The sequence below is a fragment of the Podarcis raffonei genome, chromosome 12, assembly GCF_027172205.1.
Source record: "Podarcis raffonei isolate rPodRaf1 chromosome 12, rPodRaf1.pri, whole genome shotgun sequence".
Lineage (NCBI taxonomy): Eukaryota > Metazoa > Chordata > Lepidosauria > Squamata > Lacertidae > Podarcis > Podarcis raffonei.
Genome location: NC_070613.1, coordinates 19,623,799 through 19,647,970, shown reverse-complemented (window position 1 = coordinate 19,647,970; position 24,172 = coordinate 19,623,799). Strand labels below are relative to the sequence as shown.

Sequence of the window (24,172 nt, the reverse complement as noted above, 5' to 3'; positions counted from 1 at the left end):
GGTACAGATAAGAGTAATGAAATGTAGTTAGAGACGGAACTTACTTAGTCTTATTGAAATACCATTTCATTTTTCCTTTTGGGCGCAGAGAATATGTGTGTTAAACTCACTCCCAGTATTTCCCTATCTTTAGTTCTTTGCATTGCACCTGCTTCTTTTGCACACATTCTTCTAAAAAATGTGCATTTGTGTGCATGCATATGCACGTTCACATGTGTGCATATGCATACATAGAAACTGTACTCTATTTCAAATTAAAGTATGCTTTTATATTCTGGAGCTTTAGCATAGATCAAAATAGCAGAGTACATTAAGCAGATCTGGACCAGGTCTCTCTCATTGGGATTAATGCTGCCAGCTTCCTCATTCTTTCCATTTTGGGCTACATGTCAGGTCACTCTGACTCTAGCTAAAGCTCCTCTGTGATAAAGATTAAGCTAGTTCACTCTGGCATCAAACTCTCTAGCTTCCATACCTATCTAGATCCTGGCAGCTTCTTGGGCTAGGAATGCTGATGTTTGGGAAAGGTGCCAATGTCATTGCTTCCCCCCTTTCCCCCCTAGTTTCTTGGTGCAGTTTGTGGCTGACTTTGAATATTGACTCAACTTGCCTTTCACCAGTGTCAGAAGCGAGTATTTATTCCAAGAGCCTGGTCTGAAGTAGCAAATTTTCAAGGTGATACTAGGGTTTTAATGTGTGCATTTTATAAACTCTTGCAGTTTTCAATCATTACCATTAAATATTGATTTATTGTACATTTCTCACTGCTTTCATTGAAGTGATGAAGGACTAAGGCATTGTTCATGCAATCAAATCCTGGCTTTATAAACCAGGATTTGCCCAAACTGCTTGAACCTGCAGTCACTTTGCTTTTTTCTTTCACATGAGCAAACAGACTAGGAAGCCAGTTCAGCATAGCTTCCTGTTACATCTAAAACAGGAACTGTGGTAAGTGGCTTCTGAATCTGGCTTACCAGGTCCAGGTTCTTCAAAGCCTATGAACAAGTTCATTTATTTTGAAAAAATACAAATAAAAAACATCGAACCGAGAGAAGTTATAAGATGGGGTGAGGCATCAGAATAGATGTTTCAATGAAATTCTTTTTTAAAAGTTTTATTTGACTTCTTTTTTTAATCTCTTTATAACTTTCCCTTTTCTCTCAATAGAACTTCTCACCCTACATTTAAAATGAAAATTCAGGATAAACTTCTCTTTAAACAAACAAAAAGCAGGTCTAAACCAATTCCATTAAGACAATGCATCATTTGTTAATTTGACCATGTTACACTTTAGTTTCTTAGGAATAAAATATTGAACCAGAAGGAAAATGATTTGAATGTGTAGCTACAAAAAACCCAAAAAACCCCCACATCTGGGTGTAGTAGCAGTCTGTATTGAGAGCATATTTGTCTCAAGAGAGGTCTAGCTTTTTCTGTGCATATTGTGGATATGTTCCTAGTTGTATTCACAATCAGCTATTCTAAAGCTACCAGCCTGCCTCTTACATTCATAAGCCAAATACCTTCAGTGAATAATGAAGAAACTGTTTAAGGAAGTGGGGGGAAACAGGAGGGTTGTGTGTGCATGCATTGACGTATTGCCAGGAAAAAATTCTGAAGCTCTATTTTCTATAGTAGTGCAGGGAAAACAAAACCTGATTGGTTTCTTCAGAAAGATTCGGATGGGGATACACCTTCACTTATCAGCTGGCCCTCCAGGTATCCTACCATTCAGCTGTGTGGCTTCAATAATAATAATAATTGGACTGTTAACTTCCTTTCTCCTTTTCCTTCCCCCACTATCATTTTAACAAATGTCGTTGGCACCCTTTAATGACAGTGGATTAAAAAAAAAATACAATTTCTGTTTTTAATTTCTGCTCTAATAAAACTTTCCTTCTGCCCCTGCCCTCTCTCCCACCTCCCCACACCCCGGACAATTTCTGCGTCTTCCTTTTTGTCACTTACAACTAATGGATGTTCTGGTAGGAAGCACTAGAAACGCCCTTAATGTTTGCTCCACAGGTGTAAACATAGTGGCACTGGCTAAACTCAGGTCTTGCCTTTTGGCCTGTCATTAACATGTTTCTCCTGCCTTGCAATCTGAAGTGCAACAGAATACTAGCCTGTGAAATGTTGCAAGCACTGAATGCAGAAACTTTTGCCCCTTACTGAGTGGTTTCCCTGAATGTGAAGATACAAAAAAGTGTATAGTTAATACATTAGCTTGTCTTTGGAGCTGTGAGCAGCTTGCATGTTCACATAAAGTAGTTCTCATAAAGGGATGAGTTGTCCTTCCAAAAAGTGGGTCTCTAGTGAGCAGACAAGGAAGTATTCCTAAATCCGGTGGTTAAAAACAGGCTATAGCAAAATTCTGATTGTTTAGTGCTGTGCAACATACTTTAAACGAGAACTTGGTTTGCTAATAATGTTGTGTATGAACACTTGCTATTAGTAACAGTTTCTTTAAAAAGGTAATGTGTCAAATGTTATATAGAATAGGCTCAGCTATGATTGAGAGGCCCTATCCAACAAGGAGTTTGGTATCAGTTGTACACTCCACTTCCCTTTTCTCTAAAATATATACCTTGTTTGCACACAACACTAAACCAAAACATAACTTACTGTGAATGAGCAAATGTGTGGTTCCTGGACAGGTGATCACGGCTTGTTTTACACTTGAATTTCTTTCTCAGATCCTCTGCTTAGGATATATTTTGTTCTAAGGTATAGGTAGCAGAGTATAAAATACAGTCTCCCCCCTTCATGGTGCGCAGACTTTCAAATTGCTGCATATTTCAGCAAAACATACATAAGCAGGAGCCTCCCTTTTTCTGTTTCACACTTCTTGTGCATTTTGCAAAGGTAAAGGCATGAATCTTTCACAAATAAAACAAATATCTAAAAGTATTGGCTCTCAGGTTACATGTCAAGATTCAGTTGCCTCTGCTCTCCATCTCTGTTTAGAACATTTTCTCACTGGTTATAATTCAAATGGAGTATTTCTCTTTTTTCTACATGTTTTTCTTATAATGTGTTCTCAGCTGCTTTTTTTTTTAACAAAAGAAACATGTTAAGGGAGCCACCCATTTTTTCCCCTTTTCCACTGTAAAGGTGGACAAGTGCCAGTGTTGTTATTTTTTGGAATTTTTTTTAGTGATATATAAGTAGTTAGACGAAAACCCAAATTCCATTTATTCTCCATTTGGACATACTTAATTGCATTTCCTCATCAGCAAATTGAACACAGCTGACTAAATTGTTCAGCACAACGCATGAAAATAGAAGTGGACAGAAAAATGACTATGCTGAAATCCATGTCTTGATCCTCTCTGACATCAGATTGGGCAAAGGGCACTTGTTAGGAAGGTTCTCAGATTTCCCACACTAGTTTAGTCTAGTTTAAGTTGATGCTTAAAATTTGATGTTGCTGGATTTCCCCAAACTAGGTGCATGTATTTCCCCCCTCCTCTCTGGCTTAGTTACAACTGTCCCACATTTTTTTAATCCATTTTTCTTTCTTAAAGAGTAAAAGTTAGAGAGAAACTGGTGAAAGAGGAAAGTGCCCGTTCAAGCCCTGAACTTCCAGCAGACACTATGACTCAAAGAAAGTTTCGCTCAGTGCCTGTTAATTTCGTGCCTCTTCAGTCAGAAACGTCTGCTTTCCATAGGGTTGCCAATCAGCCTCTTGGCTTGGCCTGCCAACCAACACATGGCTATGTTCAGCCTGCTGGAATCACTCATATAGCTAAACCGGTGGCAGCCGAAGAACCAGAAAGCAGCCCCATTCATAACCTCCCTGGGCCGGCAAATGTAGCGTTCATAACCAGATTCCCAGAAGATGCGAAGATGGATGATGAAAGAAGTGACTTGCATCAGAATCATGGATCGTCATCGAAGCTCACTTACTCCAGTTTGGAGGCAGAGAAGGAAAGGCAGCCAACTTTGACTTCAGAGAACCGTAGGTTGAGCAGAGGAGATGAATTTGAGAAACTGGCAATTGGCCAGCCAAGGAACGTGGAACCTGAGAAAGAGCTGGAGCGATGTATACAGTGGATGCCTGGACCTCAGGCGAAGACTCAGGAGAACGTTGAGAGGAGCGAAAGAGTTGTGTACCTACAGAGTGCTAAAGGGAAAGTTCAGGCTCGGGAAGAGACTCCAGTGAAGCACAAGCTCCTTACTCGCTCATTTTCTGATTATAGTGGTTCGCCAAAATTAGAAGTTTTTAAAAGTAAGGAGCATGTTGCAAAGAATGCAATGGAGTTTCAGAGCACTGAAGCCAAGATCCCCAATGGTGAGATTGCCATGGTTGACACAAAAGTCTCTGTTGCCCAACTCCGTAATGCCTTTTTGGAAACTGCCAATGCCTGCAAGAAACCTGAACTGTAGGTGACGTTTCTGAATATATATGTGTATATATTTTTTTATTTTTGTGTGACACTTGCACGTCCTTGGCATAAAATGGCACCCCAAACTCAACATCAGTTGCGTTCTGCAGCACTTCAAACACACGAGTCCATTCCCATCTAGTGTGTCTTGGAGGTGGAGTTGTCCTGAATTCTCTTGTTTGTTTGTGCTTCTGCTTGCTTAGTGCAAGTTCTGATGTTGGGGCAGCTGGAATGGAATGACTTTGTACTTTCCTATGCATGGTTTTCCAGGAGCATGCAGAGTGATTGATAATGGACTGATTTGGTGGGATGCTTTATATTTGTCCTTCACCTCTTTCTCTCTTTCTCCCTTCCCTCTTTCCCCATCCTAATTCTTTGTTTCCTTTCTTTGCACTTTCTGATGTGGTTAAAAAAAAGTGAATCTCAGTTTGAGATGCCAACATCAGGTACTGATTTGTCTGCCAGTGCTGAACACGAAAGAGGGTCACGGAGGCCAAGGCGCTATTTTTCTCCTGGGGAAAGTAGAAAGACTTCCGAGAGATTTAGGACTCAACCTATAACTTCAGCAGAGCGAAAGGAAACAGATAGGTAGGCATTTGTATGGCACAGCGCACTGGAGCAGCGTTATTTAGAATGACAGCTGGCAGTAATAAAAGTAGTGGAAAAAATGCAACTCAACACAAATATTAATTCAGATAAGGTGGCAATGTAGTTCAAGGTGGCTATTTTTAATTTTTGAAATAAAAAGTTCAATATTTACTCTAAAGGCTGTTTATCACACAACTCTGAGCAGAAATACATTTACTTATGCTATGTTTTAAGGTGAAAGGGGAACAATTCATAGGCTTTAAGCCAAAAGTCAGTGCTGTGTGTAACAATTGGCAGAATATTTGAAGTTCTGTTTTTATTTTTATTTTAGTTGACATCATTCTCCTTCATGCAACTTACACCTGGCTGGCATTGCTTGCCTTCTTGCTTTTTAAGGGTCATTGTAAATGAAACACTATTGTAACTTGAAAAACCTTTTCCCCCCATTTGCAACCTATTTGCTGTCCCTCTTGAACAAGATTAGGCTTAGGGATTTTTTTTTTACAATTTTTATTTCCAACTCATAATGATATTTTCTTTTGTAACATCCCCATAGGTCTGTATTCAGTCCAGAAATGCCAGCTCCTGAAGGTAAGATTTTTTTCTCGCCATGCTCTTTTATGGGTAAATTTTCATGTTTTACCTATCAGCCTTTAGTGGCAGGCTAGTGACACCTTGACCAAATTTGACTCCCCCTCAGCCTCAGAGGTGGAATGAGTCCCTGCCCAGAGGGTCTTGCAGTCTAGATAACAGCACAAAAAGAGGCAGTGGGAAAGGAGAATAAATGAAGGCAGTGTTATGAGGGAGTGGAGAAAATAAGCAGGTTTGCTGGGTCACAAGGGAGGTCTTCAGATCTTCTGGCTAGGAAGTAAGTAGTTTCATTATCTTCAGCATAAATGACAAACAAATATCAGAATATAACCTTTTTTGACTGAAAATTATGGATATGAAAACCGTCTTCACTCTGGTGTGTTACCTTACACCTGCCAGGAAAGAGCAATTCTCTGACTCTCTTAAAATTGCACTACGTAACATTCTGTAGCTAAGATGCTCATTAAAAAGCGATCTTACTGTCTTGCCCAGAACCGAACAGACCTTCACTTTCTTGATGTACCTTTTTGTCAGTTGTGTTCCTGGGTTATTTACATCTATGTGTGTGTGTTTTTTAAAAATTGAGAATCTCTTGGATTTATCTAAAGATATGTCATGTAATGTAATCTTTATTATCTGTAGATGAGGAGAAAGTGGACGAGCGAGCCAAGCTGAGTGTTGCGGCAAAGAGGTTGCTATTCAGGGTAAGTGTCCTCCTTGTCTTCCCTCACCATTTCAGTCTGCAGAAGGGACACACCTCAGTGTCAGAGCTTTGCGTGCAGAGTGTCCCAGGCTCACTCTCCAGGCAGGGCTGGCAGAGACCCCCGTCTGAAGAAGCCCTGAACAGCCACTGCTAGTTAATGTGGACAATACTGAGCTAGATGCCCCCACTGGCTTGAGGGCAGTGTAAAGCAGCTTCATGTGTTCCACTATAAGGAGTTGGGCCACAAGTGTGTAGGAGGCAAATGAGTGAGTGGGCAGGGATGGGGAAGCTACGGCCATCCAGACAGTGCTCAACTCCCATCAATCCCCATCCAGTGTGGCCATTGGGAGTTGGCGCATAGGTGTCACAGAAGGTGGTAGAGCATCTGCTTTCTGTGCAGAAGGTCCCAAATGCAATCCATTGCATCTCCAGGGAGGACTGGGAGAGACCCCTGTCTGAAACCTTAGAGAGTTGCTGCCATTCAGCACTGATTATCCTGAGCTAGGTGGACCCAATGGCAGATGGGCCAAACGGCAGACTCAGTATACAGCAGCTTCCTTTGTTCCACGGTACAGCCCTCTTAAGAACTGAGCGACAACCCTATCACCCACTTGATTTCGGAGTCTTCCTTTCTGTTAACCTGTTAGTTCTGGTGTGCATCTGGTTCTAGGAAATGGAAAAGTCGTTTGACGGGAAGAGTTTTCCGAAGCCACATTCAAGGAATTCTGCGGTGGAAAGAAGGCTAAGGCGAATGCAGGATAGGTCACGCACGCAGCCCATTACCACCGAAGAAGTGGTCATTGCAGCTACGTAAGTGTTGGAAATGTGTTAGGTCTGCTCTTTCACTGGGTTGTGTTTTTTTTAATGGAGCTCTAAATTCCCATTCATTAAGTGCCTATGGCTTGGTAATAAGGAAAAAGGCTTGTTGCTAAGGAATAGCTTCCTTGAGAAATGTATGCCAGAGGGAATGTCTTTCTAGCTGCTTTTGGAGGCAAGGGATAATGGAGCAACGCAAAATGCATGAGCAATATAAGCTTATGAAGCAATAGATGAAAGATGGTAAGGGAGGAGTTAATTGCAGTTCTGGCTTATAAACCAAGTGAAACAGATTTCTTGCCTTGAGCCCTGCACAATTAAGCTACTGAATCTTACTAGAAATCTAGAAGACTTCTAGACCTGTGCATCATCACATTAATTAATAATATCCAGTGCTTTTGTGCATCTTGTAACTTTCTTTCAGAGCACCAGTGTTGCTGCCCTGCAGCCAAGATTTTTTATTTTATTTTTAAAAAAGTAAAATGCATATGAAAATGATTCAGTTTTATAGAAAATCAGGATGTCCTTGACCATCTTCTTTCAAATATTTTATGGGATCAACAATGCAATTTTATTTTTTAAAATGTCCAATTATTTTAAATGGGGGGAATTACTATTGGTTTGTTTACATGGTTCAAGTTGTATGTTTTTTCTTAATGCTATTCTCTTCTCTCTCTCTTCTTGTGCATTTTCCTTCCCTTGGCTATTTTTTTAAAGTGAACCTATCCCTGCCTTACGTACTGTGAATACCCATTCTATAGTGGCAAGAATACCTAATCCCACTGTAGTTAAGAGCACTGTACATCCTACCAGGTACTGGGGGAGACGGCTTGCATGTTACAGGGAGCACAAGGGTCATTGCTAGCAAATGCATCCATAAAACCCAAGTGTCTTAAGTGTTCCAAGCAATTTGGTGGAACTTTTAAGAACGTCGTTTGTTCTTGTCCTCTTTCTGTGTTTGACTGATAGAACAATAGACTTCTTTGCCTGTTGAGTGTTTGATTCAGGAGCTTTCTGATTAAGTGCACTGCCTCGTTTTAGAAGGTGCATTTCTCAAATGCAGAAGAACTTTGCATGTTAAAAAGCTAAGCAAAGACATTTGTTGTGTCTCAAATAAAAGTGAAAAAGCCAGGTGTTTTCTGATACGCAACTTGCACCCTCCTCTGTTTCTCTCCACTTCTAACAATTTGCTGAATTAATGGAAGGATGAGAAATTGCACCACCTATAGGTGTAAGCACAAATTTCTTTGCTTGTTTCTGTTGCATTTTGTGATTTTAAAGTTAAGAGGTGCAAAAGGCAGCTTTGGGAAATAACACTCTAGAAAAACCGTAGGAGACTTGTGATTTCTCAAAGGGTAGTTGTTTTATTGTGGCCGCAAAGTCAGATATGGATCTTGTATGCTAACAGAGGACACTCACTTATACTACTTTGTTTTTGTTAGCTTTTTCTTACAACAAGCCAACATGGCTCATCCTTCTGGATCTTTAAATCTTGAACACTTAAATATCTCAGAACTTTCAGGCTATATAGCCTTCTTCTATTGGACATCCACATGTCTTTCTGGCTTTCAGAATGTAAATGAGTTGTCTTCCTCCTTTCTGTTCCTCTAGTCTGGTCCGCAATCTCTCGGTATATTTCCTAGCCTCTTTCCTCTCTTGGTAACTAACAAGGGTCTATGTCATTATAGCCGAAGAGGAAAGATGTAACAGATGTGTGAAGCCAAGCAAGAGAGAGCACAGGTTGATGATAGAGCAATATTGCCATGGTATTGTTCTAATCCTCCCTATCACCTCTTGCAAGCATTTTACTGTAACTTTTGTCTTCTAAACAGGGTTACTGTGAATATGTCTTTAGGAATATCTCCCAGCTCTTGGTTTTGGCCATCTGGGCATATGGAACATAGGAAATGTAGTTCTATAGGAAGCTGTCATTGTTCCCATCTCTCTTATTAATTGTCTACAATGACTGTACTGAACCTGGAGCTTTCTCCATGCATAGCATGTGCTCTACCAATGAGTTATGACCCTTCCTCCAATGTGTGAGCAGCTCCACATCAATTCTTCCATGTGTGTCCCCTATGTACATGCCTACAGCCCAGAACTAACACAGTGAATATAGACTTGTAGAAGAGGAGAGAGAGAGAGGACAATGTAAGGGTGCCATTGCTGTGTGCTTGGTCTGCGAACAAGCTAATGCATGCAGGGCTTGGTTGACCCTTTACGGAACTGTTGGCTTCACCACTTCTGCTACTTCCTGTGTGGATTGGTGTTGCTGTATTGAGGTGATTTCCCCCCCCCCTCCTGTTTCCCTTTTATGATTGGCAAAAGTTAGACAATGCAATACTAATGCAGGAGGTAAATTCACTCCACATTCAGGGACATTCGTCTCCATGGACTAGGGAAGGGAAGAGAAGGGAAGTCAAGATTTATTTATTTATTAATCTTTTTGTAAACCACTTTGAGGTTTGGGTTTTTGTTTTGTTTTAACAATCAAGCAGTTATATAAATTTTATGAAATAAATAAGATAAGAAGAGGAGTACCCGCTGTAGATGTAGATGTTTGGACGTCCTTCTCCCACATGTGCAGTGTGACTCCTTTAAGACCCACTGTGCACATTAATATGGAATCTATGCATATGTTAGCATCAGATACGGTGAATAAGAGCCCGTTACATTTTATGTGGGCATGAATTTCATGATTAGATCAGACAGTTCAGAACACTTAAGATCCCAGCAGTGTGGACTTCGTGTCGACTTTGTATCTAGTTCACTGCTTCTGTACAACTGCATCCTTTTGGCACCAGGACGACTATTTTAGTCGTCACTCTACAAGCAGTGCCATTAGGGGAGCGTTTATAAACAAATCACAAAATGCTATTTTATGTTAGTAGTACTTCAGTCAGATTTGATAAAGCTGATTTCATAGCTTAGTCAAATTGCCAACACATTTTGTTTGTTAGCTTTCCTGATTACCCTACCCCACCCCATACTTTGCTCTCTACATCTAAAACTACAAGCCTGCTAACTGCTTAGCAACTCTCAGTACTGATTCTCAGTTCCACTTTTAAGGCTGCAGGCATCTGCGAACCAAAAGACATCGGCTAAAGAAGAAATCAAAGAAGCCAGAGAAGCCCTTGAGCAAGATCAGTCTGGGGAACCAGACTCTTCCACCCTGAGCTTGGCAGAAAAGATGGCCTTATTTAACAAATTATCTCAACCCATAACAAAGGCAGTCTCTACAAGGAGCAGAGGGGATATCAGGCAAAGGAGGTCGAAAGCTCGTTATCAGACACAGCCTGTCACACTTGGAGAAGTTGAGCAGGTAGGTATATACAGGATATTTTCTTCTGGCAGCCGATTCTTGGGCATATTTACTCAGCAGTTGTTATGTGTCATGAGTTCAGTGAGGCTTAAGTCTCCATAGGATGTTGGTGCAAGTCGTCATCAAATGATGCACCATGTTCCTTGCTATTAATGCAGCTGTGTGACTGCTGTCATATCATGTACAGGCAATGGCTTGCCAAGAAGCAGACAAGACTCATCTTTCTGATGCCACAATTTGGAAGGCTGCTGTTTGTGTTTACTTGAGAGTAAAACTTAAACTGCAGTTGCTATTACTCTTGATATTTGAATGCCAAGTCCAAGCCCTTATATCATTGCACTCGTGATGATTTTTGGTTTCTGCTTTGAGTAATCATTTAAAGACAGAGGGTTTTCCCCCCAGTTTCGGTAATAAGTAGTCTCTTAATAAGAAATCCTACTGCCGATAGGATGTGACTGGTAAACACCACTATTCCCCAAATTTTTGAAATGCACAAGTGATTGGGCTATCCTAGGTTCAGTTCCCTAATCTGAATCGGGAATGCTACATTTGTTGAAGACTATGTTAGCTTAACTTGATTTTTCACCATTGAAGTTTGCGTTTTTCAACTCTGCAACCCTTCTACACCATAAAATAAAAAGCTCAGAAAATTATTGAATATATGTTCCTTCTTTTTCTGTCCCAGAAATGGGACCTGCAAGGCAGTAAATGATCGCAGTAAAACAACTAACAATAAAAGCAATACTATATCCAGTGAAATGAACAATATATGCAGCATATGAAAACCCAGCAGTTGCAAAATTCATTGAAGAGCATACTTAAAACAGCATCTTACCAAACGGGTCATTGGAAAAGAGCTGTTGTCATTTTCCTATAGAAAACAGGGGCAGAGGTTCCCAGGGCAAGGGTGTGTTCAGAGCTCAGGTGCCATCGCTGGTAAGGCTTTCTCCCATGAGCCCAACTGTCTCACCTCTTTTTGGAGTGTGGGATGCAGAGCCTGGCCCCCTGTCAGTCACAGCATGTGGATAGTCTTACCTTTAAGAAGGCAAAATAAATAAAAAAGTGTCCAGTAGCACTTTATAGACCAACTAAGTTTGTTCTGTAACAACTAAGTTTGTTCTAAATTGGTCTATAAGGTGCTACTGGACAATTTATTTTATTTTATTTTTTTCGACTGCGTCAGACCAACACAGCTACCTACCTGAATCTTGAAGAAGGCAGTCCTCTTGATGTTCTTCTTCCAAACCATTTAGGGCTTTAAACCAGCACTTTGAATTGGGCCTTGTGAAACATACCATAACCCAGCAAAGATACAGTGATCACAGAATTGTAGAATTGTAGATTTGGAAGAGATGCCCAGGGCCCTCTAGTCCACCTGGGCCCACCCCCCGCAATGCAGGAATCTCAACATGCGGTCCCCCATCCAATTTTCAACCATACCAGACTCTTCTTAGCTTTGGAAATGTGCTAGCAGTTTTATTGTTGCACCACTGATCCTAAAACTGGGCTCCCATCAGCAGCCTAGCTGCTTCATTCTCCACCAGCTGAAGTTTCTAAAGCACTTTGAAGCCAGCCCCATTTTACAGTAATATTATATGGATGTAAACAAGGTATGTGTAACTGTGGCAAGATTTGCCTTCTCCAGGACTGTAAGCTAGCCAAAAACACTTGTGGCCACAGCTGCCACTTCTCTATCCAGGAGTAACACTGGGTCTTGAACTCCCCGAGCTACACACCTGCTCTTTAATTACAAAGTTGTTTACTGGCTAGTGAACTTTCCCCACTGGGTTTTAGGCACCAGTGTACAGCAGATTCTTTCCATAATGCAAGTTTAAGCAACGAATCCCATCTGCTGCCTGGGGGGGAAATAGCATTACAAGTAGAGGGGAGACATTAGCTGTGATGTTGTTCAAAGCTTTGATGCTAATACTGTTTGAGGTGCTGTTTTATGTTTAAGAGTTGCATGTATATAGATTTTCACCCACCTGTGTTCAATTTTATTATACTAGTCTGCAGTGTTGAAAACAGTATGAGTGGCAGGTCTATTTTTCTTTTCCATTTGATGCCATAATATTTCTCCAGTGGGTGATATGCTGTTGCTTCATGACGGCATAACTCTAGTTGGATTAAGTTCCTTATACCTGTGAGGGTAACTGTAATGTGTTTTACTTTAGCAAGTTCACTCTCTCAGCAAGAATGGGGAGGGGAATGCGTAGGTTCCATAAATTGTATCTTAAGAGGCTGAGAACAAAGCAGTAAGTAATGCCCATAGGCGAACTGTAGAATTGGAATGTGGAGGAAATGCCCCCCGAGTATAATACATATATACACGACAAAAGCATTTGTAAAATATTTTTTGGAAAAATGAGTTATCAAAAACTATTTTGTTACAAATTGCATTTTTATCGCACTCTGCTTCCAAGTTTTTCAGTGCAGCATAGATGGTGGTTGTTTTCCCCCACCCTCCCAGTTTTCTCTCACAACAACCCTGTAAGGAGGGAGAGTTTAGCTCAAGACACCCAGGGAGCTTCATGGCTGAGTGGAGATTTCAGTCTGCATTTCCTTGATACTTACTCCAGCCCTCTAACCACTATACCACTGGGCTCTTAACATACTAGCTGATATTTTGTGGTAGGTTAATGAGGAAGAGCTGTTTGTGGAAATGAAAAGCAGCTTTAGAAAATATGGAAAGCTAGGGGAAGAGGGATCACTTCTGTTTCATTTTCGTTGGTCATATGAAACGTGAACCTTTGTTTGTGTTAGCCAACCCTCATTCTCTATCTGAAGGGGTGTGGCAGCTAAATTGCAGGCTACCAAACCTGTGAGCTGTGAATTATTAATTTTTAAGTCTCTTTATATTGCTCCACAGGTGCAAAGTGACAGTGGGAAAATTGCCCCTTTGTCCCCTACTATTGTAACGTCAGTGTCAACCATGGTGTCTGCATTGTCGCCGGTATATAGTAAGGATCTGCATGTGAAGCCAGCAGAAGACGAGGTGGTGAATGAGATTGGGAAACCTGATTTCAGATACCACTCTCCAGCGGAAAACGCAGATACTTCATTAAAAAACATCCTGAAAACGGAATTGTGGCAGCCTTCGGTGGAATTGAGAGAGAGCAACTGGCAGTCGAGGGAGCCTGAAGAGACAGAGCCCAGGGGATTCGTGAAACGTGAAGAGAATGCTATGAGAAAGCGAAGCTCTTTTGAGGAAGAGCCACCGCTTCCTGTTCCTGATAAAACGGAGGACTACAACAAAGAGATGAAATATGCATTCCCAAGAAAAAGCAGCATGGAATTGTTTAGCCCACAGCCTCTTTGTCAGCCTGCTGAACAAAAGGAATTCGCCAGCGACACTCTGAAGAATAAACGGGAAGTCAAAGGCCAGTCCTCTGAGGAAACGATGGAGTATGAAGGAATTGTGGCAAGATCAACCCTGCAGAGAGGTAAATGCCTCAGTTTGAGCTGCCACCCAATTTAAAGAAATCTTAGCCTGTTTGTTGTTTTGAGTTCTTAAAAGCAATTAATTAAAAGGTTTGGATGGCATAAATTTGTATATGGTTGAAGCAGTTATGAAGGGGCGGGGACCATTGTTTATACAGGTGTCCCTAACAAGCTTTAGCTTAAGAGGCATTCTGTCCTCTGTGAGGGGGGAGGGGGGAATGCCTCATCTGTCGCTCGCTAAGGGTTGTGGGGGTTTTCTTGTAAATGCTTGTATTAAAAATAATTAACATGGGGTGGAAAACCACAGGTTGTTAGTTGTAGGAGATTTCAGCTTTCACACTGTGACCACTCTTGGGCCAGCTTCGTAGCCTCCATGACATCTGTGGGGCTGTCTCATACTGTCATGGTTGGAAGAGACATTGAAGTAACCCTGTTGTTATAGTTGGACCATTTCCTAGTGGTCGTTTATTTCAGCGAGAGAGAACTCTGCACTGCCCCCTCTCCTGGGGTGAAAGACTGATTAAGATGGTCTACCCTGGTGGCTTATTGAATCCAATGGATTCCTGAATGCGGTACAGAAAAGGCAATTCTGTTCAGACCACAACCTCACTTTGGAATGGTGAGATGCAACAGGCCATTTTCCACAACCACCTCTTGAGTGCCATTGTTAATGCTGCTGATTGGTACCTTGGACAGTTGTGGGCAATGAAACAGACCACATGATGGCTGGAGCATGTGTATTTATTATATATTTGCACCACTTGATTGTAAACAACGCACCCACACATAAACCGTAAAGTGTGAAGATGACCATGTCTATTGTGTGGTGGTGAAGGCATACTTTTTTGCCCTTCATTGCGACCTCAAATAACCCAACAGATGCTTTTGTGGAAGCTGATGTCTGACTTGGCACATGGGGTATTGTAGCCTTTGGAGGCCTGTTGTGACAGATTAGCAATGCTAATTGAGTGTACAAAATCACTCATCTCCATGATGACTTGGACATCATTGTTGTGGCTTTTGTCAGATTATACAAGACAGAGACCAGAACTGTGGTGTGACATGTCTTTAAGATGCAACAAAGGCAAGGGCTTTTGCCTGAGCATTCTCACTTGAGTCCTTTACCTGAGCCTGGGGACATCATAGTCTCTGGAAATGTGTTCCTTGGGAAACTTGAGAATTGCCTCTTTCTCCATCTTGCTCTTCCCCAGCGCTGGCATTCAATGGAAGAAACCCATTAGCATTGTATACTGCATCATTTAGGACCGATACACTAGCGTGCTACATTGGGACTCAATGAAATCTCTTAGTATGAATAACCAGAAGTACCATTTCCCCCAAGCCACCTGGGCCTGTGTGTGCATGCACGCTCACATGCACATGCGTATGATGTCAAATTTCTGGCATCTTGCAAACAATGCAAGAAACTCACCATCTATTTTCATTGCGCTGGAGAGTTATGAGAACTCACAAGGGACTCAAGGAAGCTGCCTTATAAAGAGCCAGATCATTGGTTCCTCAAGCTCAGTATTGTCTACACTGTCTGGCAGAACCTCTCCAGGATTTTAGACGTGGATCTGTCCCAGCTCTATCTAAAGTTGACAGGGACTGAATATTGGACCTTTTGCATGAAAAGCAGGTGCTCTTCTGCTAAGCCTGCAGCCTTTCCAACTCCCCAAACTTCCAAGTCTACAGTTCTGTGATTCTACAATTCCTTCCTTCTGAATCACTGACTCTTGGTTAGTTCTTCTAGCCACAGAATTCTAGTGACACTGTAATTTCGTAAAGCATGAGAAAAATCCATCATTGTGGTGGAAAGCACCTAATTTGTAACCTGGGCTTGTATAATTCATTATATGAAACAAAGAAGTTACCTGTCAGTTTGAGTGATGTGTTTTGCAGGTTTTTGCTTTTTTGCAATTAAGCACTAATTCTGAACTCCCCACCCCCACCCCTCAGAGCATGATGAGCCAATTTCAGAACTTGTGGGAACAGCAGCAACAAAGAGCTATTCTCAGTCTGCGGCTGCGGGATCCTGTAGACAGCAGGAAACCTCTGAGCTGTTAGAGGGAAAACTAGACTCCAGGGAGAGCAAAGCCGAAATTATGGAGGACACCCTTGATGCGTCCAACAAAACTATGTCAATTAAAGAAAGGTAAACAAACTCTTCTTCTTTTGAAGTATCTTGTTTTCTCTCTTCTTTTATAGTAGAAGTATTTAGTGTGGTGATGTGCAAGAACATCCACTGGGGAATTTCTTAATCTGTGCATTAAAATCATAAAGTCTAAACCTGAGTGGTAATTAAAAAGGAAAAAAAAAGTTTAGTGTTGAAAGTGAAACTATAAAGGTAAGGCATCCTTGAAATCTGGGTAAATCAGTATTAAAGTTTAGGAAAATAGGAAGCTGCCATATACCAAGTCAGACCAATGGTCTGTCTCGCTTAGTAGTGTCTGCACTGACTGGCAGAGGCTGTCCATGTTTTCAGAAGGGGGCATTCCCTGGAGACAGCAGAGATTTAACCTGGGACCTTCTGTGTGCAAGGGAGATGGTCCACTGTAGGAGCATCTCCACCCCCATCATTGAGCCTGGACACTGAGATCCATCTCCAAGGGCTTTTTGGCAGTTTATTCATTTTGAGAAGTGAATCTACAGGGAACCAGGCAGAGGGCCTTCTTGGTAGTGGCCCCCACCTTGTGTAACGCCCTCCCATCAGATGCCAAGGAAATAAACTACCTGACTCTTAGAAGACATCTGAATAGGGAAGTTTTTTAATGTTTGATGCTTCACTGTGGTTTTATAATTTGTTGGAAGACGTCCAGAGTGGCTGGGGCAACCCAATCAGATGGGCGCCATATGAAAAAAAAAATACTACTACTACTGCTGCTGCTGCTACGGCCCTTCCTGAATACAGTGAAGTGAAAGCCTCAAATTAATTTCTCCATCTTCCGTTAGATAGCTGAACCAAATTGTTAGACTCCAGCAAATCAAACAATGGCTTTTTGCAAGAATGGCTGTGGGTAGTCCATGATCAGAATGTAATATTCAGCATTTTGAGTTCCCACCCTATTTCTTCAGCACGGAAGCGTCCTTAATGGCTCTGGAAATGGACATAAAAGTATATGGATAATTCCTGGTTGAGCTAGACATTTTTTTCTCTGCCATGCATAGCAAACAGATGTGCATACATTATAAGTAACAATTAAGCTTCTCCCACCTTATAATTTGAGTTGACCTGGCATGCAATATACAGTCATACCTTGGTTCTCGAACGGAATCTGTTCCGGAAGTCCGTTCGACTCCCGAAAATGTTTGGAAACCAAGGCGTGGTTTCTGATTGGCTGCAGGAGCTTCCTGCACTCAATCAGAAGCTGTGGAAGCTGTGTCGGACATTCGGCTTCCAAAAATAGTTCGCAAACCAGAACAGTCACTTCCGGGTTTGCGGTGTTTGGGAGCCAAAACGTTCGAGAACTAAGCTGTTGGAAAACCACAGTATGACTGTACACAGCCCCTGTAGGGTCTTTTGGATGATCTCCTCACACAGCTATAGCTTTTTTTCCTCTCCAAGGCATATTAAGTGTATTCCAGGTCATAGTTTGGCATCAAGTCAGTGGCCTGATTCCAGCATTGGCCATGAGTTTACAGCAGGGATAGTAAACCAGTAGCTCTTCAGAGGCTGCTGGAATCCAGCACCCATAATCTCCAGCCAGCATGGTCAGTGATAACAAAGATGGGAAATGTAGTCCAGCAACAAAACAGTGAACATGCTGGCAATATTTGTGTGCTGCGTTTAGAACTACTCACCAGTACTTTTTCTTTTCTTTTTTACCACTTCCATGCATTTGTTGATGGAGAAGTGCTGCCTAGTTATTTTCAAAATACTGTACAAAAGAAATGGCCACGTTGCATGTACTAAACACAAAAGCTCCTTTAAGGAGTGATACACAGCCCACTTGTTTGAGGAAGGATCTGGGAGAGGAAAAAAAGATGAAGCAAGGAAGACGGGAACTTTCAACCCCTGCTCCAATGTCAAATTGCCACAGAACCTCTGGTTGTCCCCAGAGGGTGTTGAATAAGCACATCAAAACACATCAAAGAGAACAAAGCAGACTCCTCCTGGGCAAGAGGCAGCAGGAGTGGGGTTTCCTCTGGTGTGGCTTTTCCTGTCTTCCAGCTTTTACACACAGGGATGAAGAATTACTTGGTACCAGTGTTGGAAACTGGGATATGAAAGCTAGAAGCTAAATGGCACATTAAACCTATGTTATGGGCACAACAACAGAATGTCTAGGCCTGCTTTTTTAATAACAAGAAGGCAAAGCTGAAAATAACTGCAGCTAAAATATTTTGTACATTTTTCACATGGTCTAGTCCTTCCCCTGCCCACCTCCCTGATATTCTTAAGAGGGTCTCATCTCCAGTCTTCAGAGAGTAGCTGGAAGTGGGAAGGCAAACAAAGGTTCTCCTTTCCTTCCACTCTGCAGTTTTAATCTGAAATCTTAGGCGCAATACTGCATCCAGAGCTCAGAAACTGCTCACGCTAATGAAATTCACTGTCACAAAATGCGCCAAGAAAAATGGGAGTTTCGAAGACTGCTTGGTACATATCGCTTAGATATTTCCCCAGGGGAAATTAAGGCCAGGGGTCAGAGCTCAATCTTTTCAGGTAGAAAAGTGGTAGATGTCTCTCCCACCCAGAGCCGTAGTTAGGTAAACTTGCGCTCCTGAACTTTCCAGATTGCACCCCCTAGCCATGGACAAATTAGTTCTTCTTTCCGCCTCTCCTCCAACCCCCAACCCCCACTTCCACATATTCAATTCGCCCTCTATTTAAAACCATTTCTTATGAGGCAATAATTGATATTTATATTTATGGACACATTTTAAGCCAATTTTGCACGCCCCCGTCGCCTGCATCCCTGGCGGGGGCCCACCTCACCACCCCCTAGCTACGGCCCTGCCCCCACCCTACCCTGAATCTGTGCATGGCATTTTACAGAGTAACATAACACACACTCCACAAAGAGACAGATCCCTGCCCCAAGCTGCGTGCAGTCTAAATTCTGAGAGAAAATGGTTTTGTAACTTAACATTGTTCAGTGTATTGGCTTCTGGAGAGGCGGATTGTGTATAGTTTTGACTAAAATATGGGTGTGGTTTTATAATTATTTTGTTGTCGTCCCCCCCATATATTTATGAATTGTTAACTGAATGGTTTTTGTTGTTGTTATTATTATTATTGTTGTTGTTCAATTTATATCCCTCCCTTCGTCCCAAAGCAGCTCAGGGCAGGAAGCATGTCTCATTTTTTTTAATTAAAAAAAACTACAACTAGAAATAAAACCACATTTTAAAACAGTTTAAAGCTGTTGAAAACATCTATAAACAGTTAAAAACACAAACATTTAAGGCAAGTTTACAAAATCTATAATACTCTGATTTCATGGTTGGAGGCAGTAATGCTTCTGAATACCAGCTGCTGGAAACCGTAGCGGGGAGAGGGCTTTTGGGCTCAGGTCCTGCTTGTGGGTTTCCCATTGGGGTATCTGGGTGGTCACTGTGACAACAAGATGTGGGGATAGATGTGCTGTAGGATGTAGGAAGCTACTTTGAGCCTTGTATTGGTCCACTGTCTACTGGCAGCCGCTTTCCAGAGCCGCATACAAAGTTTTCCCGAGCCCTAATTAGAAATGGCAGGGGTTAAATCTGAAACCTTCTGCCAGCAAGGCATGTGCACCACCACAGAGTCATGACCCACCCCCAATCCCAGGTGTGTTACTGTGTAATGTGTGCAACAGCCCCGTGAAAGGGATACAGAAGACTGGTGAGCAATGGTCAGTATAGTTCAGTGCAGTGTCTTTTGGCTTCCTCACTTTCAGGCTGGCACTCCTGAAGAAGAGTGGTGAAGAAGACTGGAAAAACAGGCTGAACAAAAAGCCGGAGTATGGCCGGTTATCTGTCATTGAGCGTGGCCCACAGCTGCCAGAGATGGAGCCGCTGTTTGCGAAGAAGGTAAAGTTACCCATGTATGGGGAAGGTATTTCAATTGAAAGCACTCCGGCACTCCAGATGCATCAAGCTAGACAAGCATGCCTGTCTGGAGGTAACAGCTGTTTCTTGTAGCATGGCAATGCATCATCAGCCGGGTTTGAACTTGAAGCACAACCAATCTATCTCTCTTATGCACCAAGGACAGTTATCTGAGATGCTTTCTTTGCTGAACAAATGATTCCCCACCCCCGGTGTCTTGACACGAGGTTTATGTCTGAATGGAAGAACGTTAACCATATGCTTTGCAAAATAATTTAGGAATGCAATTATGTTAGGAGCATCTTGACTTAACCTCGGAGTCAAAGCAGTATTCCTCTAATGCAACCTCATCCTGGTGTCCTCCACTTCTTTTGGAGTACAGCTCCCACCATCCATTAGTAATAGTGGCCAGCAATCATGGGAGTTGTAGTCCAAAACATTTGGAGGGCACCAGGTTGGGGAAGATCTGATGTAAAGGCAGGGTGGGGGGCTCTTATCTGGCCTGCGGGACAGAAATTAATATCCCTACCTTGGTGGGCCAAATTTGATTGGTGGGCAGGGCTGCACACCTGTGAATCCCTTAACATCAAAGTGATGTCCTGTGATGCTTCGCTTTGGGACTTTGCAGCACAGCACAGGGCTCTTTGGAAGTCCTTTCCCAGCAGCTCCAGGTTTCTCCTCAAAGTGTACCATATAGCCATTTGCATTTTAAAGTAGTGCATTTGTATTTTAAACCTGAAGGATAGCCATGTTGGTACATTTTAGCAAAAAGTCTCATGGTCTCACTTTAAAGAAAAAAAGTTTAAATGAGATGTAAGCTTTAGGGAACTTGTTTGCAGAAGCTTATTCTGCAATAACCTGTGGCACAGCTCTTTTGTGTTTTATGGTTTCTGCAACCCTTAATGGATATTTAGCTACTTAACAAGTTATTCATTGGTAAGAATCATAGGTGAGAAGTGAGTCCATAGCAAATAGATGCCTAGCATTCCACAACCGCAGTAGAAGAGTGGATTTTTTGAAGTCAGGCAAGGGAAGCCTGTGGGTCCTTCAGATGATATTGGAGTTACAACTCTGGTTGATGGGAATTGGAGTCTGCCAACATCTTGAGAGGCACAGGTTCCTCATTGCTGTTCTAAGTATTGTAGGATGTCACCTCTCTGTATCGTGTAGCTCTGTTTCCTGGAGTGTGAGATGTGAAATCTTAAAGAATCTGTATTTTATTGAGGTCACTAAACAGCAATTCATTCTTAAAACTTACAGTGCTCTTTTAACCTGAATAATCCCATTTTATCTCTTCTCTTTATAATTGTATGGTGTAAAGTAATACTGAAAGGATTGATTAATCAACTAAAGCATTTGCCGATCGATTTTCGGCTCAGTATTAAGGACACTGTTTTAAAACAAAAACAAAAACATTCTTTGGCTCAGGTTAGTCAGTCTAATTATAGAGCATGACAATATTATCATTATGTCTTTTTTCTTCGAACCAAGAATGGTAGCTTTTGTTAAGGAAGCTTTTAATTCAATTCCTTCAATATCTCCAAAGAGTATTTATATTATACCAAGGCTTTGATGATATGGAAGTTATTTTAAATTTAATTAAGTAACTGGAACAGTTGAAGGGCACATGATTAATCAGCTAAAAATTCTTTGATCACTTGATCTGCTATGAAAATAGCCCCCTCTCAGCCTCCTTTTTAAAAATTATAATCTTCAACTTAGCAGGTTCTTCTAAATTCTGCTGCTGAAATAAATTCTCCCTTTTTTGTTATTCTAATTGTTCGATTTTGAATTCATTCATCTTAGATGAAGGAGATAAAAAGGTATGCAATTTCAAGTGTGGCTTTTATCTGGCTGAGCCAGCTACTCAAAGTGCCTCTGCCAGAACAGGTGGTTCACAGCACATTCCTAGGCATGTCTACTCAGAAGTAAGCCCCACAGTGTGCAATGCAGTAGAATTGCAGTCTTTGTCTTTTTATGGCAAACCAAAGTGTCTCTTCTCACCATCACCTCTATTGAATAATTCCATTAAAGATTTCAAATGGATTGCTTTTGTCAGATCAGACCAAAGCGCTGACTATGTCCAGATTAGAACAGCCCTGGAAACTTGCTGGAGGGGTGAGGTAGAACTTTCTACGACAGAGGTTTTCAACCTCTTTTGGGTCCACGGCTCCCTTGACCAACTACATTCTTTCTGTGGCACCCATGTGGGGCTCAGGAGCCCAGTCATGTCACCCCTTGCCTGCAGTGCCGGCAGCCTCTCACCCTTTCTTGAACACCCTCCCTTGTGGAGTATTCCCTCATTCTCCTCTCCTCTCTCCTTGGAAGTCCTCTGGGCAGCTGCTGCTGCCACCACCCCTGGTCTCTGAGCTGCCCCTCATACTGCCCTACAGTGGCCTGGGAAGAGGATGCCCCCAGCCTTGGTATCCCAATGGAGGCTGGCCAATGGTGAATGTGAGGCCAGCACCTTACCTTGGGAGGCAGCAGTGCCAGCAGCAGGCATTGCCAGGCCTGCATGGAGGAAAGGCACTGGGCGCTCAGCTCCCAGGCAGGGAGCACAAGAAAGGCCAGTGAAGCACCTGCCTGGCCTCCCATTTGTCTGTCCATTCCCAATAGCGAGGGTTGATGGACTGCCTGGCTGGGCTTACTCTGAGGCTGCCTCAGCTCCTGGCAACCAGCACCCCCTGGCCAGCCCCAGAGGCACCCATTGACCTGGGGAGCTTGTAGTCAGGGCTACTGCATCAAACAGCTGTGCAGGCGTTTGGGAGGCAGCGACGCGAGAGGACATCAGAGGAAGGAAAGAGGGATGGAGGCCAGTGTTGCCCCCGGCACCCCTGACCATCATTTCAGGCACTCCAGGGTGAAAACCACTGTTCTACGATATAATAAAATGTTGTCTCCAAGAGAGCCAGCCAAATGGCCAGCAGGAAATAATCAGCAGATTCATACTAGCAGTTTATCTCCCAACAGTTACCAAATACACTATTAAATCTGATCCTGGAAGAAGATGCCTCCAGAATGTATCCTTACTAGTCCAGACATTTAAACACATCAATCTCAGAAAAGCTGGACGATACACATATTTTGCTTTTAAGCCTCGCTCACTGGAAAGATTTCAAAGTGTAGGACTAGGGCGCGAAAGGTCAAATGCTGGAAGCAGCTTGGAACTTTCAGAAAGGCATTTAATGGCCTTTAAAATGCAAGTTATGGAATGTCATCTCACTGCAATTTTACTACCACTCCAAACCTGTCTTACTTTTCAAATATCTAGTATGGGGAAGAGTCATGGCTTCATTTTAAGACAGCAGCATTCAGTTCCTCAAAGGCCCTTGTGTATATTGTGTATATGCAGTTCAGCATCTCTCTGATATTTTATAAAGGACTGCATTATTTCTAGTGCTGATGAAAGTTACACTGGTTGATCAAACCTGAATCTCTGATACCATCCATTTATAGTAGGAATTGCTTTCTTGAAAATTGTGTAAACTGTTAATTGGCTGCTGGTGCATGATGTTATGTATTGAAGCCTGTGGCTGACTTTGCTTGGCATGTCTTGTATGTACTTCTGGATGTAGCTTGCAGCAGCAACCTGTAACTCTTCTAAACATAAATGCTACACTTGTAAGATGGCGCAGCCATCCAGTGGAATGGACGTGTAATGGTTTTCGGCAAAAGTATGGTATCAAATGCTTAAATGAGCTTAAGGCTCTTTTGCATCTAGAGAAGGGCATCCATTATTTTTCCAGGAATTAAGCACACCTCTGAAATATTTAGGCACGCTAAACTATTTCAAGTGAATACATAAAATATCAAGCCTTTTTACCTCCCCACTCCACGGTGTTTCATAAAACAATAGTTATTCAGAGAATGAGGAATTAAAATAAATTGATGGCCTTAATAGTGGGGTTCTCTTCTAAATTAACATGTTTTACATATAATTGAGATCTACTATGCAAACTGGTATCCTGAGTGCTGATGGTTTCTAATGCTTTTTTATGCATAGAGGAAAACATTTTCACTATAAAAGCATTTGCATACTTTGGAGTGAAACTTTATACCTTTTCATTGTACATGCCAACTTTCTTGGTTCCAAAAATAGCTGTTGGTAGGCATATAGAGATTAGGCGAGATCCATTATAATATGAGCATTTGTGCAACAGGGCTTCTTTTTTCCTCTGTCATACAGTCTTCCAGAAACCCCCAAAATCTGCTCCACATAATTGGGGAACACTCTGGAGCAGATTTTTGGAACACGTGGGGTGTAGAGGAGAAGAGAGAAACCAGAAGTCTCATTGG

The 24,172-nt window shown here is 42.1% G+C and overlaps 1 protein-coding gene across 13 annotated transcripts in view; it reads left to right on the top strand.

Moving 5' to 3' along the window:
* Positions 1 to 24,172, top strand: part of SVIL (supervillin) — a 99,172-nt gene that overhangs the window by 44,588 nt on the left and 30,412 nt on the right. For 4 of the 13 annotated variants that reach the window (XM_053359097.1, XM_053359093.1, XM_053359092.1 and 1 more), the window contains exons 7-17: positions 1,636 to 1,719; positions 3,528 to 4,385; positions 4,806 to 4,976; positions 5,533 to 5,567; positions 6,210 to 6,271; positions 6,941 to 7,080; positions 7,804 to 7,899; positions 10,156 to 10,408; positions 13,278 to 13,851; positions 15,809 to 16,004; positions 19,726 to 19,858. In XM_053359097.1, coding sequence (XP_053215072.1) covers positions 1,636 to 1,719; positions 3,528 to 4,385; positions 4,806 to 4,976; positions 5,533 to 5,567; positions 6,210 to 6,271; positions 6,941 to 7,080; positions 7,804 to 7,899; positions 10,156 to 10,408; positions 13,278 to 13,851; positions 15,809 to 16,004; positions 19,726 to 19,858 — 2,602 coding nt within the window. The remainder of the gene's footprint in view (positions 1 to 1,635; positions 1,720 to 3,527; positions 4,386 to 4,805; positions 4,977 to 5,532; positions 5,568 to 6,209; positions 6,272 to 6,940; positions 7,081 to 7,803; positions 7,900 to 10,155; positions 10,409 to 13,277; positions 13,852 to 15,808; positions 16,005 to 19,725; positions 19,859 to 24,172) is intronic. The other 9 variants (XM_053359103.1, XM_053359096.1, XM_053359091.1 and 6 more) reach the window with 8 other exon arrangements.